The 19,049-nt window shown below is 42.2% G+C and overlaps 1 protein-coding gene and 1 long non-coding RNA gene across 2 annotated transcripts in view; both read left to right on the top strand.

Moving 5' to 3' along the window:
- Positions 1-19,049, top strand: part of LOC310844418 — a 157,899-nt gene that overhangs the window by 106,472 nt on the left and 32,378 nt on the right. The window lies entirely within an intron of this gene.
- The window catches only part of UVSSA (UV stimulated scaffold protein A), a 64,564-nt gene that overhangs the window by 13,137 nt on the left and 32,378 nt on the right, over positions 1-19,049 (top strand). The window contains exon 7 of the mRNA XM_083738344.1: positions 11,485-11,587. Coding sequence (XP_083594470.1) covers positions 11,485-11,587 — 103 coding nt within the window. The remainder of the gene's footprint in view (positions 1-11,484; positions 11,588-19,049) is intronic.

Raw genomic sequence — 19,049 nt, 5'->3', positions numbered from 1 at the left:
ATACAAATACAGTAGGTAGTATTCTGAATTCACAGTGAATTCCTAGCCCAGTGTTTTACTGCAGTTTTAAGAAAGAGAAAAGCAAATTGTTTACAGATTGGTTAATGTGACATTTACATTTATGATTTAACAGGTGTAGAAGTTGTAAAAATCTCATTTCCAGCAAGGTACCTTGTTTTGCCCTATATTGTCAGTCATTCCAAAAGGCTTTTATACTCTGCTAATGAACACTACGTGATTTGGTTACACAAATTGTAGTTTTCCTTCATTTAAGATGACTTGACTATATTTTACATCATGGCTGAATTCAAAATGCATTCACATAAAGTTGCCCATATAAATTGGTTCCACTGCAGTAAGTATTAATTCCTTGGTAAAAAAAAATCCTCTCTCCTCTTGGAAAAAATATTTAGTTGACTGTGAGTAGATGCACATGAAATATTGGTAGGTGGAATAATTTGCAAGATCTTCCAGTGAGGGTATTAGCATATAAATAGCAGATGCAATGATGACCATCACAGCTGAGTACATTTAATTTTTAGTTTATAAGATAAAATGGGTTTTTAAATGCATAGTCATCAAGCCTGCTGAAAGACAAATGAAGTTTAGAGTTCACTTATCTGAGGAGGCCTTACATCATGTTAGAGGAAGGAAAACCAAGCCTGCCACATAGCCATACCTGAAAGAAAGAGATTTCTCGGGCTGGGGGGAAAGGAATGAAAAGTGCTCAGAAAGGCAGAACAAGAAATCTGGCAACAAAATGTTAATGAGCCCAGATGCAGTGAACAATTAGCTGTAGCTTCTTGTTATATACACATGCACCTCACCAGATCTGTGAATTCTTGGCCATTGCTTTTGCTTGTATAATACAGTTTTTTCCAGAGTCGGCTCCAGAAGCAGAGTTATTTGCAGTAGAAAGAAAAGTGAATATAGAAATGCTATGTCTCTGGCAATATGGCCACTGCACATTGATCAAAAGATTGATCATAGGCTCCACCCTCTAGCCCTAGTCTCTTCATGAGGGAGCTATTTTCAGAGGAAGAACTAGGAAGGGAGAGAGACTCTGTTTGCCATCAGGCGGTGGTTGGTTTCAGCTGTGCTCGGGGGCATAGCTGATTTTAACCGTGGTGTTCCGGTTCTAGTGTACTTAATACCTCTCCATTTTATTTCACATTATGGAAAAAGTTAATAAGCTAGGGAAGGGGCATAATATTGCCCCCATAAGTCTAGAAATTTATTAGGCCCCTTGTTAACCATCTTGTGTAGCGCCATTATAGGTCCAGTCATGACCGACTCCGGGGTTGCAGCGCTCATCTCGCTTTATTGGCCGAGGGAACCGGTGTACAGCTTCCGGGGCGTGTGGCCAGCATGACTAAGCCGCTTCTGGCGAACCAGAGGAGCGCACGGAAACGCTGTTTACCTTCCCGCTGGAGTGGTACCTATTTATCTACTTGCACTTTGATGTGCTTTCGAACTGCTAGGTTGGCAGGAGCAGGGACTGAGCAACGGGAGGTCACTCCGTCGCGGGGATTCGAACAGCCGACCTTCTGATCGGCAAGTCCTAGGCTCTGTGATTTAACCCACAGCGCCACCCACGCCCCATGTGTAGCGCCATTAAGACTAACCAATTCAGGCTGCAATCTTTTACATACTTATGAGCGGTCCCCATTGAATTCAGTGTGGCTTACGTCTGAGCAATGTACAGTTATTGTGGCATGAAACCACACTGGAAGATTGTGTCATTGGAGACCCTCTTCTGAAGCAAAGTAAAACCCTGTAGTTCAGTTAACTGCTGTTTGCAAAACTGTAATGTTATATTCACAGTATTTTTGCAAAGGAGGATGGGGAGAAAACCAGAAGAACTTGGCCACGGCCCTGCCACCTCTCATTGGACATGCCCCCCAGTAGCACCAGCTGCCATGGAGGGTGGGGGAAGATCACAGGAAATAATTGTAGGAGGTGCCTGGTTATTCAGTGGGAAGAACACATAATGAGATTATATTAACATTTGGGGAAATATTATTAAGATTCCAAAGGAGGATACAATAATAAGTTGGTGGGCTAGAAAACCTCCGAAGCTTGATTAGCAGAAAACAGTAAGGTTTGAGCTAGGTTGTGGATATTTGAAAAGAAATGTTGCTAAATATATAGGAGAACTGTATTTCATATTTAAATAGCTCTCCACTAAAAATTATAAAGGGCTGTATTCGACGAAGCAGTTCCATTAGTGCAAGGAATTCTGACTGTGCTATGGAAATTTCTCTCTCTCTTCTACCACCTGCCACCAGGCCCTCTCCAAATCTGATTTGGGAGGTTGGGGAAAACCCCAGAACAGACCTGGGGCGAGTTCAGTTGCACAGCCAGTAGTCCATGCACTAACTGAACTGTTTCGTTGGATCCCAGCTGCTTGTTTTGTTCACAAGTAATGTGATGAGAACAACCAGTTTAGTCTCTATGTGAGTTGTGATTTGCTTTCCATCCTCATTCTGGATAGTGGTTTTAAGGAGTGGAAATAATTCCTTAAACAGTTGTGTTTTTCTAGGAGTAGGACAAAACCCAGGAGATATGTGTATGTACACACACACACACACACACACACACACACTTGTTTGTAAAAGCTAAAAATTGCAAGTGGCCAAATTGAACCTTATACTGGCAAGCATAATGGTTTGAAACTAAATGAGTGTCACCTGAACCATAATTTTTATTGGTTTATATTTGAAAGTAAATGTACAGTAGGGGCTTTTTAAAGTGACTGTCCCAGTGCTCCACAATACAGTAGTACCTCGGGTTACGAACTTAATTCGTTCTGGAGGTCCATTCTTAACCTGAAACTGTTCTTAACCTGAGGTACCACTTTAGCTAATGGGGCCTCCCGCGCCACTGCTGTGCGATTTCTGTTCTCATTCTGAAGCAAAGCTCTTAACCCGAGGTACTATTTCTGGGTTAGCAGAGTCTGTAACCTGAAGCGTCTGTAACCCGAGGTACCACTGTAGTTGCTCTTAAAAAGGCATTTATGTGTTAACTAGCTGCCTCAAGGTGGGGGCGCACTTCCTCTTGAAAAGAATGCTGTGTGGATTGGCAGAATTGACAGCTGGATGTGGATTCTGATGTGCATTGGATGAGCTTCAGCCATGTTTGTTGTACCGCAAGGGATGCACCAGCTAAATCCTGCTTATTCATCTTAGCTGGATGGAGTGTGAGCTTTACTTACTTCATTACTTAGTGCTTCTTAATGGATTTGGGGACTACTTTTTAAGGGACTATTGCTAAGGATTTACTGGCCCTCAAGGGTGGCTGCCAAGTGTGTGCTTTCGGTAAAGAGAGTCAGAACTGGAGTGCTGGGCTGGCTGAAGTACAGTGAGTTAGCAGAGGGAAACTGAAGCCCTATGAGTGTTTGTTGACACAAACCTGCTGTTTAGGGGTGGAATCCTAGGCATTAGGTTTTTCTGGCTACACAGTACAGGATTTTGCATCAAGTAAGCAGATTTTTATGGAAAGAAAGGGAACTCGATGCTGCAAACTGAAATAGTAAAGTAGCTTTGTTCATTACTACCTCCTTTTACGTGCCTCTTTTAAGCACTTATCTTTGCTTACTTACAAATGAAGAAAAATGTGACTTGTTTTAAAAGGATACAAAAACGAATCTTTTCCTATCTAGGAGCTGAGGCTTAATTTCTCATAGTTAGCTAAGCAGTTAAATATTTTTTAGAGGAAATATGAATTTAATAAATTCCTCAGTGAATTCAAGGGTGCAGACAATAAGCATAATATTTTATGAAAATGACCCTCATATTTAAAACCTGGCATTATATGTTATGCATTGTAGCACCAAGTCCACATCTACCTTTTAGAAAATTAAAACACATAAATTCTGTTTAGTGTTTGATATGCACTGCACTAGCTGAAAGCTATAATGGCCCTAAAACCTTGGGTTGCTTTTCACCTTTCATAAATTCCTGGGTAGATTCTATACAAAAAATAATTTTCAGCTCCGTGGCTCATTGTTATTCAAACGTGATTGATTGTCGTCATTTACTCAGTGAGGAAGTTAAGTGCTCCTGTCATTTCCAAAGAGTATAATTGGGACGTTTCACAGGTCAGTGCTAGTGACAGGTTTCCCTTTTGATTAGTGTTGGACTGATAACAAAAATTACAGTTTCCTATGATTAATGCTTCCTATAGTGCCTAAATGCACTGCTCATGGATTGTGCCTAAACAAAGTGACTTTGCATCTTATTATTTCTCTTCTCAGCAGAGCTCTGCGAGGGTCTCAAAGTTTGGGAACCTGCAGGTGTGCAGCAGTGTTGACGCCTCTGGTTTCCGTTCAGGTTCTTGCACTAGGAATTTGACTGAGGCCTCTTTAGCCTGGCTTCTCTGTGTGTCCATGTGAAATAAAATCTGGGAACGTCTTTAGAAACGTTGTGTTGACTTTTTCACATTTGCCCACCAATTACAGAACAGGCAACCTTAAGAAAGACATTTGCCGTATTCCCCAAAACCGTACACAATTTAAATTATTTGTATTCTGCCATCATACATGGATGCTTTGCTTGTCAGTGGTCCTTAATAAAGGAGAATTTGACTGTTTTTGCTTTTGGTTTGAAAGGGGTTTTTTATACTTCTGAGTTAAAACTTTTCCTATGAAATACACACACAAAAAAAATTCTCTATAAAAGAATTGCCTAGTAATTATGCCCCTCAGAGTTCTATTTTCTAATTTATTTGACAGAAGCTGTTACATCTCGATATATAGTCTTCTCAGCTAGTTTGGAAAAAGTAATGTACTCAGCACTGGAGTTTAATGTCGATCCTATAATTAGTTAAGCTAGGAGAAACTTTGATAACTGTTATAGGTGAATTGCCTTTCTCTCATCACCAGGTAAAAGTTAAAATGTTTAAAAGAGAGTAGGAAAGAACGCCTTCTGAATTTAGTGTTAAACCACGCCTTACTTTTTGTCTTAAGTTACTGTTATATAAAAGTCTCCAAACATCCTCTTCCCAAAAATCTTCATCTCTCTCTCTAAAAACACAGTATGTTTTATAAAAGTGTGGGTTAGTTGTTGGTTCATGAGTAATGCAGCAGCTCAGGGGCTTGATCCAGTGTAGGAAATGAAAGGTAGGGGGGTGTGTGTGTGTGTGTGTGTGTGTGTAAGTAAGGCTGCCTCTGCATGCACAATTAGATGCATTCCTAGGCTGGACAGCTAGAATATGGCAGATCACTGTCTGAAAAAGTAACTCTGCACCACAGTCTATGCAGAGGAGAGACTAGTCACAATCAATTACTACCATTTATTAGATATGGAAGGAACGTGGGTGGCTCTGTGGTCTAAACCACAGAGCCTAAGGCTTGCTGATCAGAAGGTCGGCGGTTCGAATCCCCGCGAGGGGGTGAGCTCCCGTTGCTTGGTCCCTGCTCCTGCCAACCTAGCAGTTTGAAAACATGTCAAAGTGCAAGTAGATAAATAGGTACCGCTCCTGCGGGAAGGTAAATGGCGTTTCCTTTCGCTGCTCTGTTTTGCCAGAAGTGGCTTAGTCATGCTGGCCACATGTCCCGGGAAAACTGTCTGCGTACAAACACCAGCTCCCTTGGCCAGTAAAGCGAGAAGAGCACCGCAATCCCATAGTCGTCTGCGACTGGACCTAATGGTCAGGGGTCCCTTTACCTTTATTAGATACAGAAGTAAAGAGTCCTCTACAACTGTAAGCCAAGTCTACAAAGGCATATTTGTGCCTCAGAGCAAGGGCTTAAGCTTCCATGTGCAATTTTTAGCTTTCCTTGTATGCTGTAAGTCAAATAAACATAACTGGGTTGGTTTTTTTAAAAAAAAAAAGGGAGGGAGAGGATAAAAGCAATAACTCGAGCTTTGATATGGACTTGGAAACCTACTGGGAGTAAATGCATATCAAATATCGATGAAATAACAGGCCCTTATCAACAGCCCAGCAGCAACCATTGGAACCAACTGTTGTTCCTGAATATTCTTCAAGGGCAGTCCCACATCGACTAGGTATCATAGTTCAGCCTCAGTGGTCTCAGATCCTGCAGCAGTGGGAAATCCCGTATTCCTCTTGCAATTTAAGGACTAACAGTTGGCATGAATGTTAGCCTGAGAGTTTAGCAGCCTACTATTTAGTAGGGGGCGGGGGAGCAAAAGAGAAGGCAGGTTTTAAACGACAGCAAAAGTTGGAGTAAGTCATGGGTTGAGGGATACAGAGGAGCTATGAAGGAATGTGGACTTAGGTGAAGTGTTAAGGGAGAGGTGGGGACTTGGCAGCCGATGGGAGGCTGCCCCTAGTTTATATATTTATTAAACTGCATAATTCCTGAACTTTCATATTGCTTAGAATTCTCTGGGTTAGAGACTTAAAAGGCACTACTGTATGTTTCTTTCTGTTTTTGCACTGGATGTTTCCCAGTGAGACGCAGTGAGTTCACAAAGTGATAGTGGATATAAGATTTACCTATTAGCTACATTTCCCCCCAATTCAGTTTAATCAATGTACAGTATGCCTCTTGTATATATTCTTCCTGCAAGACTATACTATGGTGGTTGGAAATTCTTAAGGAGTTACTTTAGGCCTGTTACCACTGGGGGTGAGGGACTGCAGAAAGCAGAATGACATGCTTTCATTTAAAATTGCTTAAGTTTTATTTATTTGTGTTTCACTTTTTTACCTTGACAGGTAAAGTAGTAAGGAAAAGCATACAGTTAGTATTTTCCTTAATAGCTCAGTAAAAAAGTAAAGCTTACTGCCACTTTCCAGTTTCTGCCCCAGCAGCAAAATCACTGAATTATATTAACAGGGTTTTAAAATGTTATAAAATATATTTTATTTTAATGATAATAATTTAATTTAGTGTGTCAACTTTTGGTTTTTATACTCCTCTGTTATAAAATGACATTAAATGCGGTGGACTGCCAGTATTTAAGTTCTTCTTCCTCACAAGAAAGTCAAGGCTGCAATCTTGTACCCACTTACCTGAATAAAAAAATTCCTTCCAGTAGCACCTTAAAGACCAACTAAGTTAGTTCTAGGTATGAGCTTTCGTGTGCATGCACACTTCTTCAGATACACTTACCTGAGAGTAAGCTCCATTAAACACAAAGGGACTTACTTTTGAGTAAAAATGTATAGAGTTGTACTTTAAGTTAACTATACAGTAAATTCTTAATGAGTGCCTGGACTTTAGTTCCTGCACAGCATGCCTATGCTGAGACATGCCTTTGCCTTTTTGGAAAGCGTTCACATTTTGTATTTGCACTTACTGTGTAATAAGAGAGTATCTGAAGAAGTGTGCATGCACACGAAAGCTTATACCTAGAACAAATTTAGTTGTGATTCGAGGACCCGATCCATGCTTGGGGAATAAAGACACGTGGACACAGAATGTAAGGTTAATGGGTAAGGTAAAGGCCACAACTTTATTGATTACAGCATGTGAGAAGGTATTGGCTTAGGCATTGGACCACGGAACATTAGACTCCACCCACTCGAAGAGGGGTGAGTCTGAGGAGGGGTTAACCACCAAGAGGGGGAGCCTGTTGATGCTAATCCAACTATAGGCTCTCTCCTGATCTCACCGAGGGTCGTGCCATGGCCCCCCGCCACACGGGCATCGGACAGGATCCACGACCGCCGGATTCCTTTAGCAGAATACACCAACAACACATTCCAATGCCTAACCGCCAAATATCACGAAAAAGTTGTAACGGTTGCTACGAGGTAGGCGAAAAAAACCAAGAGGCTGGGCCAATTTAGCCAATTAGAAAAAAACTCCTACCAGGCCCCCTGGTTAAACAGGGCGACCAACCAGAGGTCCATAGCAAAGTCTCAGGAACAGCTAATCTAAAGGGAGTGGAGGGTGGGTGACTCGAAGAAAATGTGTGTGCAATGGCGGGGATGGCTGGCGCGGCTGCGTTTGAGCAGCAAGCCACGCCCCCGCTGAGCTTCCCTATTGGGTGCCCAACCGGGGAGGGGCGTGGCACGCCAGCCCTGGAGTTGAAGCAGGAGGCGGAGAGGCCCCTGCATGACGCGGGAATCGTCTCCCGCTCACAATTCCTTCCCTCCTGGGAGGAGGAGAGGCTTCGGTCTCTAAGGTGCTACTGGACAATGTTTTAATTTTTTAATCTATGTAATAGTTTGCAGAAAATAAGTTGTAGGGAGTACCTGATATCAGGTGAACCCACCACAGGAAAGATGCCTCATGGCTGCTAGGATGAAAGGAGGGGGAAACTTGGAGGCAGCTCTAGGTTTTTGTTAATCAAGTATTAGTGGGGCTTGAACCAAAGTGTATACAAAACTGTGAACTTGCATTGATCCATTGATTGTGCTGAATTTGTGTTGATATCCTTCAAACTATCCAGATTCAACCGTACATTCCAAACACAATTACAGTAGCACCTCGGCTTATGTTACGCTTGGGTAACGTAAACTTCGGGTTGCAAAAACGGCAAACCCAGAAGTATTTTTCTGGGTTTCGCCACATGCGCAGAAGCGCTCTGCACGCAGCGTGCATGCGCAGAATGTGCACCTCTGGTTGCAGAAACCTCAGGATCTGACCGGAACTCCGGATCCCGTCCGCAACAAGAGGTACCACTGTAATATGAAGCAAACTCCCACATTGAACTTAGTGGGTCTGAATTCCGAGTAAACATACAAAGGTTTGCATGGCACAGATTTGGGTATATATGAGATTACATTTTGGATATCTTTCTAAACACTACCTTGTGCAAATGTTTTAATGGTACTCTTTAAGTTTTCTTAATTTCTGCAATGTTAGAACTCTGGATCCTCCAATGAAAAGGAGCAGTAGATTAAGAGAAAATAATTCTTTACACTGTGCATTTTCCTGCCATTAGCCTCAACAGCTTCAGCTTATTCAGTAGTAGACTGCTTGTGAACCTTGAGGTTCTATGTAGCAACATTTGCTAAATATCCATTTGATGGACACCTTTTATACTTCAGGTTTGGGGGCAGTCTATCTGAGTATGCTGAAGTAGGAGAGACAGATAACAGGGTTTCCTGGTGCTTCTGGCTGCCATTGTACAAAGCAAGATGTTAGAGCAGATGGACCTTTGGCTTGATCCAGTTAGGTTGCTCTTATATTCAAAGGGAGACTTTCCCAGCGCTGCCCCACCTATTTTTTTTTAAATAAGATTTATTGTTTTTGGTTTCATGAGTCCAATTTTTTACGAACCTGTGAATACATCTCATTGCCTCAAGAACCCAAGCAAACTCCACTGTGCTCAAGCAGCAATATTTTTGGCATACTACACAACTAGCAGAAAAATAAAACATTTTTATACCACTCTTCAGCCAGAAAAGGCTTCCAGAGATTAGTCACAAGAAAATCATAATAATGAAAACCTTAAATGTTTTGGAAATAACCCTCTGTTTTCTACACACTTCTCACTTTTATCACTTTTCTTAGAAGCCCAATACAAAGTTAAGAGGCAAAGCCTAACTCTGTCCAGATTATACTTAGCCAAACTCTTAAACTTTGCTTGCCCAGAATACTCAAAATCACTTAGAATCATAGAATCATAGAGTTGGAAGAGACCACAAGGGCCATCGAGTCCAACCCCCTGCCAAGCAGGAAACACCATCAGAGCACTCCTGACATATGGTTGTCAAGCCTCTGCTTAAAGACCTCCAAAGAAGGAGACTCCACCACACTCCTTGGCAGCAAATTCCACTGTCGAACAGCTCTTACTGTCAGGAAGTTCTTCCTAATGTTTAGGTGGAATCTTCTTTCTTGTACGGTAGTTTGGATCCATTGCTCCGTGTCCGCTTCTCTGGAGCAGCAGAAAACAACCTTTCTCCCTCCTCTATGTGACATCCTTTCATATATTTGAACATGGCTATCATATCACCCCTTAACCTCCTCTTCTCCAGGCTAAACATGCCCAGCTCCCTTAGCCGTTCCTCATAAGGCATCGTTTCCAGGCCTTTGACCATTTTGGTTGCCCTCCTCTGGACACGTTCCAGTTTGTCAGTGTCCTTCTTGAACTGTGGTGCCCAGAACTGGACACAATACTCCAGGTGAGGTCTGACCAGAGCAGAATACAGTGGCACTATTACTTCCCTTGATCTAGATGCTATACTCCTATTGATGCAGCCCAGAATTGCATTGGCTTTTTTAGCTGCCGCGTCACACTGATGCTCATATCACGTTTGTGGTCAACCAAGACTCCTAGATCCTTTTCACATGTACTGCTCTCAAGCCAGGTGTCACCCATCTTGTATTTGTGCCTCTCTCCTGTTCTCCCACCTCCAAACTTTCTCCCCATTTATTATATTGCTTTTCTGTGGAGTGATACCCAAAACCTTTAGAATAAATAAAGTTGTACTATATTAATTACAAATGTACATAGTTTTCCCTGACCTGGCTGACAGATGTGCTGGGCTTGGGCAAACTACAGAGATTCCATGTGCCAAAAACAGAGATAGAAACTGCACAAAAAAGGAGGGGGAAATAGCAGCTCTTCAGAAATTGGGGTTTCCTATCGCCTGATACTGAAACAGCTAACTTGTCAATCACGACTTTGACTTCTCTCATTGGCTAAAATCAGTGAAAGGCAGGAGCAGCCGAGCTAATTTACCTGCTTCTTCCTCACTTTATTTCTAGGAAGCCAATAGACAGACTTTTAAAAAATGAAATCTCAGAGTCAGAAACTCCTTGCAGGCATGCGTTCCTTTGCAGTGCTTAAGTAATTTTTTGTAGTTAAAAGATGTAATGGGAATACACGGGAGTAAAATGTTGCTTGTAAATGATTTCCTAAGGCTGCTTCTGCAAGGTAGGTGCACAAAGCCCCACACAATCAAATTGATGGTTCAGGCTTTGTTTGAGGGACGCGGGTGGTGCTGTGATCTAAACCACAGAGCCTAGGGCTTGCCGATAAGAAGCTCCTGCCCACCTAGCAGTTCAAAAGCACATCAAAGTGCAAGTAGATAAATAGGTACTGCTCTGGCGGGAAGGTAAACAGCATTTTCGTGCGCTGTTCTGGTTCGCCAGAAGCGTCTTTGTCATGCTGGCCACATGTCCCGGGAAAACTGTCTGCGGACAAACGCTGGCTCCCTTGGCCTATAGAGCGAGATGAGCACGCAGCCCCAGAGTCGTCCGCGACTGGACCAAACGGTATGGGGTACCTTCACCTCAGGCTTTGTTTATGTTACATTGCTTATTGAGGAAACCCAGTTCCTGACAAAACACGAAGCAGCAGTAAAGTTCATGCGTAAGTAGGATGGAAGATTTCATCCCCTTCCAGGAGAAGGCAGTAAATACTGTACTTGAAATGTTCTTTTTAACAGTGCTTTGTATGTTCCATACAGTGTTCTGGTTAACGCTGAAAATAAAACCGGATGGCAGATCTTCAGAGGTGCCTGTTGTAGCCGAAGCGTTTATGTGAGGGATGTTCACATGGGGTGGCCGCTGGGTGTTTTCCGTGTTTCTTCAGTGCTTTTGACTCTTCTTCATAGATGAAAGCAACAGATGACAGTGACGAGGAGGATGAGTTTGTCGACGTGCCTGAAAAGGAGGGCTATGAGCCCTACATTCCAGACCACCTTCGTAATGAATACGGTGAGTTTGCTCAGCTGTGAAAAGCTTCATCACTGCATGTTACTACTGCGCTAAAGCAAATAAACAGCCATTACAAGGTAATAAAGCGATCAGTGGGGTGGGTAATCTTTCCGACTGCCGTGAGGAAATCAGTACATAGATAGGGGGAGCAAGACTGACTTTACAAAAACAGAAATCCTCTAGGAGTCAACTTTGGTCAGGCCAGGAGGCTTATTTTATTCACTCATATTTCACTGTAGCTTTGAACCAAGAATTGCAGCGTACGTACGTGTGTGCACCTGTGTGTGTGTGTCCATGCACAGGATAATTGTTTACTCAGGTGCACAGAACAGGATACAACCATCTGATTGAGCAGTGTAGAATTTGTATTACTTGTTGCAGGTCATGCCACTTTTTCAGGGGACCAATAAACCAGGGTGTCTGTACAAAACTTCATACAAAGGTTGAGAAAAAAAATATTCTCCTGGCTTTTATTTTAAAGCCTTGTTTTTTTTTAAGTCACATGCATTTTAGATCACATCCCTCATTGTATAAGGCCACTGTTTGTGTTTATCTCCAGTTATTTGTAATCTTCTTTTTCCGTGGGTCTGTGGCTTTTCAGAGCTTAGCAGCTTTTGGTATATCACAGAGGAAGAAAATGTTTTAATCTGGAAACAGTTAGAGCTTTGACTGCTGAGCGTGTTTTTGGTTCATATTTTAGAATACCGTGGGACTTGCTGAAACAATGCTATGATAAACTGAAACAACTTCTTCCAGTAATGAGTGTTTTTTCAGGGATGTTTGTAACATAACTGCAGAAAGGACAGGCTGCAACATTTCATAGTGACATTGTGAGCAGCAGCAATCTTTGACTGTTTGTCACCTAAGCATCTATTCAGCATCTCAAGACTGGTCATGCATAAGCAAGCCATGTTTTGTCAATCTTTAATGTGCCAGAGTTTGGCACCACATTTGCTCAAATTATTTGGCTCAGGAAAATCTCTAGATGTCATAGCCCCCCAAACCCAAGGAGTTAATTATCCCACCCCAATGTGAAATGTGAGTTAATACAGCTTCTTTGGCTCTCATGCATGTCTTCAGATTCCAGTCAGAATGGAATTGCCATTAAGATGTGCATGTTTATTAATGATCCTTAAAATTCTATATACTTGATTCTTTATCTGTCTAAAATTAACTTCCAAAATAACCTTAACTCCTCTGTCTTTATTCCAACTATATGGTCTCGAAAAGCTTCTTAGTGACCTGAGTTCTATTAATCACATGGCATTCAGTTTTTGTGACTGCAATTTTAGAATAGTAAAAATGATAAATTCAGTTTAAATTTGTCACTCGTTCCAAAGCCTAGCCGGCTCTCTCTGCTCTCTGGAATGTTTGCTACTCTTCTTTGTAAAATTTCAATCTTTCTTATTGTTCCCTTGTGGAATCTTCAGAGCACATTTTTGTGCACATTTACTCAGAAGTAAGTCCCACTCTATTCGTTGTTGTTGTTGTTTAGTCGTTTAGTCGTGTCCGACTCTTCGTGACCCCCTGGACCAGAGCACGCCAGGCACTTCTGTCTTCCACCGCCTCCCGCAGTTTGGTCAGACTCATGTTTGTAGCTTCGAAGACACTATCCAACCATCTCGTCCTCTGTCGTCCCCTTCTCCTTGTGCCCTCCATCTTTCCCAACATCAGGGTCTTTTCCAGGGAGTCTTCTCTTCTCATGAGGTGGCCAAAGTATTGGAGCCTCAGCTTCAGGATCTGTCCTTCCAGTGAGCACTCAGGGCTGATTTCCTTCAGAATGGATCGGTTTGTTCTTCTTGCAGTCCATGGGACTCTCAAGAGTCTCCTCCAGCACCATAATTCAAAAGCATCCATTCTTCGGAGATCAGCCTTCTTTAAGGTCCAGCTCTCACTTCCATCCCACTCTATTCAGTGATACTTAATTCCAGGTAAGTGTGCATAGGATTGGAGTAAGCGCCAATATTGGAGTTAAGCTCCAATATTCTTGTTCTGATAAGTGTTCATATTTAATATGTGGATATCAGCTGCATAAAGAACTTTTAAATGCTTTCTTGCCTTTGTTTCCAACCAGTTGATTAATGAATCACATTTAAATGAGTATACACACTGAGATTTTTTTTCAATTAAGGTTTGTTTTGAAGATTCTAGAAGAAATTGAGATTTCTCTTAAGGGTGAAAACTTGCAGTGTATTGCGCAAAAGATTTTTGGGATTAAAGGTGATATTTAATACTTAATCACTTAATTGGATAATATTCCCGATTACTTTGGATACAGACTTGAAGAAAAAGGCTGCTTTTAATTAATTTATTTTCTTTCATCAAATTTGGTAGTGGTATGAGGAAGACAGCAATATGGCAGGCCCTTGAAGAGTCCATAATCTTTATTCTCAGCTTCACTGATTAATCTGAGGACATTTTTAAGGTGTGCTTAAGGCTTTCATTGATTGATGACACCAATTAATCAATTAAAGCCTGCAGCCCTAATTTAACAATGACATTTAGAGCTTTCTACCTCCATGAAATCTTTGCTTTCACACTCATCAGCCCTTTCCTGTTCTTAGAGCTTAGTCAAGATTCTGGCTGACATCCCCTGTGCTTTATATATCTAGCAGTCTAAGCCCATTTGAAGAAATAGGGCTGTTTTCCAAGGACACATTAACCAAAATAAGACTCGTATTCACTTATGTGTGCTGATTTTTAACAAGTGGCTTGTGCGTCGAAGTGGCACATGATAGTGACTGAAACATATGCACACATACATGAAATCTCGATAGTCTTGGTTTTTGTACTTCTGTTGAAAGCAGTTCAGTAGAAACTGCTTTTGTAAACCACATAGAGGTTTCTTCCAATCAAGCAGTGTATAATAATAATAATAATAATAATTATTTATACCCCGCCCATCTGGGTGGGTTTTCCTCAGCCACTCTGGGCGGCTTCCAACAGAACACTAAAATACAATAACCTATTAAACATTAAAAGCTTCCCTAAATTTTATGAAATAAATAAATAATAAATAATGGATGTGTAGCTAGGCTATCTGTGTTCAGAAAGGACCATAGGTGACTCACCAACCGAAGCAGATGTAGGCACTCCTAGCCATTGAGATCACCTGGACTTCAAGTGACAGTGATTATTTCTAGAGTACTCCATCAAGTGGACCATGGGTCGGCAAACTAAGGCCCAGGGGCCAGATCCGGCCCAATCGCCCTCTAAATCCAGCACGCGGACGGTCCGGGAATCAGCGTGTGTTTACACGAGTAGTAAGTGTCCTTTTATTTAAAATACACCGCTGGGTTATTTGTGGGGCCTGCCTGGTGTTTTTACATGTGTAGAATGTGTGCTTTTATTTAAAATGCGTCTCTGGGTTATTTGTGGGGAATAGGAATTTGTTCATCAAAAGCAGACTTTACCACTGAGCTTGCCAGATGAAACTGTCTCCCTGTCCTTCCCACCCCCTCCCAACAGTGATCTGGGGGTTCTTCAACCCCCACCCCCTCGAGCCAGTTTCAGAGAGCGTGGGGAAAGGGGGCAAAGCTCAGGTGGTAGTTCTTCTGAAGGGCTTCTACTCACAGTGAATGCCACCCTATAGGAACCGCCCTGAGACCTCCGGGTATAGGGCAGTATATAAATTCAGTAAACAATAATAATGGGAAACTTGATTTAAATCAGTGTTAGTCTTTGTTTCATTGTGATTTTTCAATCAGTGAATTCTGCTTCCTGTCTAGATGGCTGATATGTTGATTTATTCTTTTTATTTTCTCTCTCTCTCTAGTTTTTCAGTTACACCCTCCATTGAGATATATTGAGTTTTCATTGGTATGGGTGTTGGAAATGTGTTGCGCAAACTGACTGTTTTAATAAAGTTACCGCCATCAAGCATTAATTAGGACCGAATGTAGTCATGCACAGCATTGCACACTGTGTACGCACATGAGAGTTATAAACAAGACATGTGACATGTACAATAAAGTATGGACTATTTTCTAAATGAATGAAATATCTTCATCATGGTCTTCAGATTGGAACACATAATGCAAATAAACAACAACAAAGTAGGCAAGTGGACCCTGCAGTTTATCCAAAGAAAATGAGCTCAGTACACATAGCAATAATAAAAAAAGCCATTTGCTCAGTAATATATAGGACCTTGTATGGTAAACAGTTCATAACCAAAGTCTCATCTGAATACCCCAGTAAACTGATCAGAAGAAGGTGATGTCCCAAATTACAATAAAAGATAGAATATTAAAGTACATGTACAGTGGTACCTCAGGTTACATACGCTTCAAGTTACAGACTCCGCTAACCTAGAAATAGTACCTCAGGTTAAGAACTTGGCTTCAGGATGAGAACACAAATCATGTGGCGGCACGGCAGCTGCAGGAAGCCCCATTAGCTAAAGTGGTGCTTCAGGTTAAGAACAGTTTCAGGTTAAGAATGGACCTCCGGAACGAATTTTGTACTTAACCCGAGGTACCACTGTATTATGATTCCAAGGACTAGCATTATATGACCACAATCCATATTGAAACAGGATTCTTCGAAATTCATTCTTTTAATCCTTGAATAGAACATGGAATATTTTAAGAAAGAATGTGCTTAGGACTTCTTTAAGGGAACACAAATAAGAGGGAAGGGGACGCAGGTGGTGCTTGGGGACGCGGATGGCGCTGTGGGTTAAACCACAGAGCCTAGGGCTTGCCAATCAGAAGATTGGCGGTTTGAGTCCCCGCGACGGGGTGAGCTCCCGTTGCTCAGTCCCTGCTCCTGCCAACCTAGCAGTTCGAAAGCACGTCAAAGTGCAAGTAGATAAATAGGTATCGCTCCGGTGGGAAGGTAAACAGCGTTTCCATGCACTGCTCTGGTTCACCAGAAGCAGCTTAGTCATGCTGGTCACATAACCCGGAAGCTGTACGCCGGCTCTCTCGGCCAATAAAGCCGCAACCCCAGAGTCGGTCACGACTGGACCTAATGGTCAGGGGTTCCTTTACCTTTACCTTAACTTAATTGGGCAGGGCTCCTGAACCATGGGGAAACAAGTTTTATTAGCCAGGGAATATAGAGTTATTGGCTCAGTACGTTAAATAAGGGATGGCCCTCCATACCTGCTGGACTGAAGCTCCCGCCATTGCCACCCAGCATGTTCAGTGCTCAGGACTAATGCGAGTTGCAATCCAGCAGCGTATGGAGCAGAGACAGGCTTTCCACCCCTGCTTCAAATACGGTACTTATTGTTGCCCAAGCATTAGAAAAGACTCAAGATGAGATACCAAGCAGGCAAGTTTTATTTACAACTTAAACCATTTAAAAAATAAATGAATTAAAAATGGTTGGGCTCTTTGTGCAATGGTTGGGTGGGGAGTGTGTTGGTGTCTAAAGCCATCAGTTCACAATCCCTGTACTAACCAATCCCGATTCACACATGCACAAACCCACAGACCTATGCAATACTTTCTTGGTGAGTCAGTGTTCAAATACGTCAAGTCAGAGTCTTAATTTAAAGGACAAAATATATGTTTTGAGTTAGTTATTTTTTGCTTTGCACTGGGGTTTTCCCCCCCACTAAGGTAAAAAGTTACATAGTTTTTAATATGTCAAAAAGTACATTCTAACAGCAATTTAAGGCAAGAATTGAGAGTTTGAATAGATATTATAATAAGAGAGAGAGGAGGAGTGAGTTTCCATGTGCAAGATAAAATGTAAATTTGTAAAAGAATTTAGGTGATTAGACAACTGAAGTGTGAAGACATAACCCATTAAGGGGTGTCATGCCAAATTAACATTACCAGGGTTTTTAATGACCTCTCATTTGTATAATCCTTATTTACACTTGCACCTAATTTACACTTGCACCATTTTTAAGTGTTGCAGTTTGCTTGTTGTTTTGTATGCCTGTATCATATGAGCTGACACCCCAGTCTTCCTCTGTCTGGAATGCATACGTAAATGGACACCAAGAGAGATTTGACTTGTGAAAGAGTGGGTTTAAAGAGCATGCAGGCAACAGTTGTAACAACAATAGATAGATATGTTCTCAGGCAAAAAACTGTTGTGTGTAAAAAAAATTATGTACCTCTGTATGTAATGCAATACTGAATATGCAATAGTAGATCAATAATTTTCCAGGGTGCAGACTATCACTTCTTCTTACTAGCAAACTCAGGTGACAGGTGAAGGCAGAAATGGAACCAAAAAGGGGCCACTGATAAGCAAGACTGAAAGGTCAGAATGCCTGGAGAAATTTCTAGGGTTGCAGAAATTCACTAAATAATAAACCTAGCAGGGCAACTCCCTCATATTCCTATGAGAGGAGAAGATCCATTGCAACATTTTCTTGCAGATCCCACTCCCCCCCCCTTACATGCGGTTCTGTTGGAATTGTAATTTACAGCCTATTTGTTTTAATTACATTGGCAAAAGTTTTATTCTTTATACAATGTCCTTAATCAAATAATAATAATAATAATAATAATAATTTATTATTTATACCCCACCCATCTGGCTGAGTTTCCCAAGCCACTCTGGGCGGCTTCCAATAATAATAATAATAATAATAATAATAATAATAATAATAATAATTTATTATTTGTACCCCGCCCATCTGGCTGGGTTTCCCCAGCCACTCTGGGCGGCTTCCAACAGAGATGAAAAATACACTAAAATGTCACATATTAAAAACTTCCCTGAACAGGGCTGCCTTCAGATGTCTTCTGAATGTCAGGTAGTTGTTTATCGCTTTGACATCTGATGGGAGGGCATTCCACAGGGCGGGCACCACTACCGAGAAGGCCCTCTGCCTGGTTCCCTGTAACTTGGCCTCTCGCAGTGAGGGAACTGCCAGAAGGCCCTCGGAGCTGGACCTCAGTGTCCGGGCAGAACGATGGGGGAGGAGACGCTCCTTCAGATATACTGGACCGAGGCCATTTAGGGCTTTAAAGGTCAGCACCAACACTTTGAATTGTGCTCGGAAACGTACTGGGAGCCAATGTAGATCTTTCAAGACCGGTGTTATATGGTCTCGGCGGCCGCTCCCAGTCACCAGTCTAGCTGCCGCATTCTGGATTAGTTGTAGTTTCCGGGTCACCTTCAAAGGTAGCCCCACGTAGAGCGCATTGCAGTAGTCCAAGCGGGAGATAACCAGAGCATGTACCACTCTGGCGAGACAGTCTGCAGGCAGATAGGGTCTCAGCCTACGTAACAGATGGAGCTGGTAAACAGCTGCCCTGGATACAGATTTGACCTGTGCCTCCATGGACAGCTGTGAGTCCAAAATGACTCCCAGGCTGCGCACCTGGTCCTTCAGGGCACAGTTACCCCATTCAGGACCAGGGAATCCTCCACACCTGCCCGTCTCCGGTCCCCCAAAAACAGTACTTCTGACTTGTCAGGATTCAACCTCAATCTGTTAGCCGCCATCCATCCTCCAACCGCTTCCAGACACTCACACAGGACCTTCACC

The sequence above is a fragment of the Podarcis gaigeae genome, assembly GCF_964106915.1.
Source record: "Podarcis gaigeae genome assembly, chromosome: 5".
In the NCBI taxonomy this organism is placed as follows: Eukaryota; Metazoa; Chordata; class Lepidosauria; order Squamata; family Lacertidae; genus Podarcis; species Podarcis gaigeae.
This window is presented reverse-complemented; position numbering and strand designations above follow the sequence as displayed.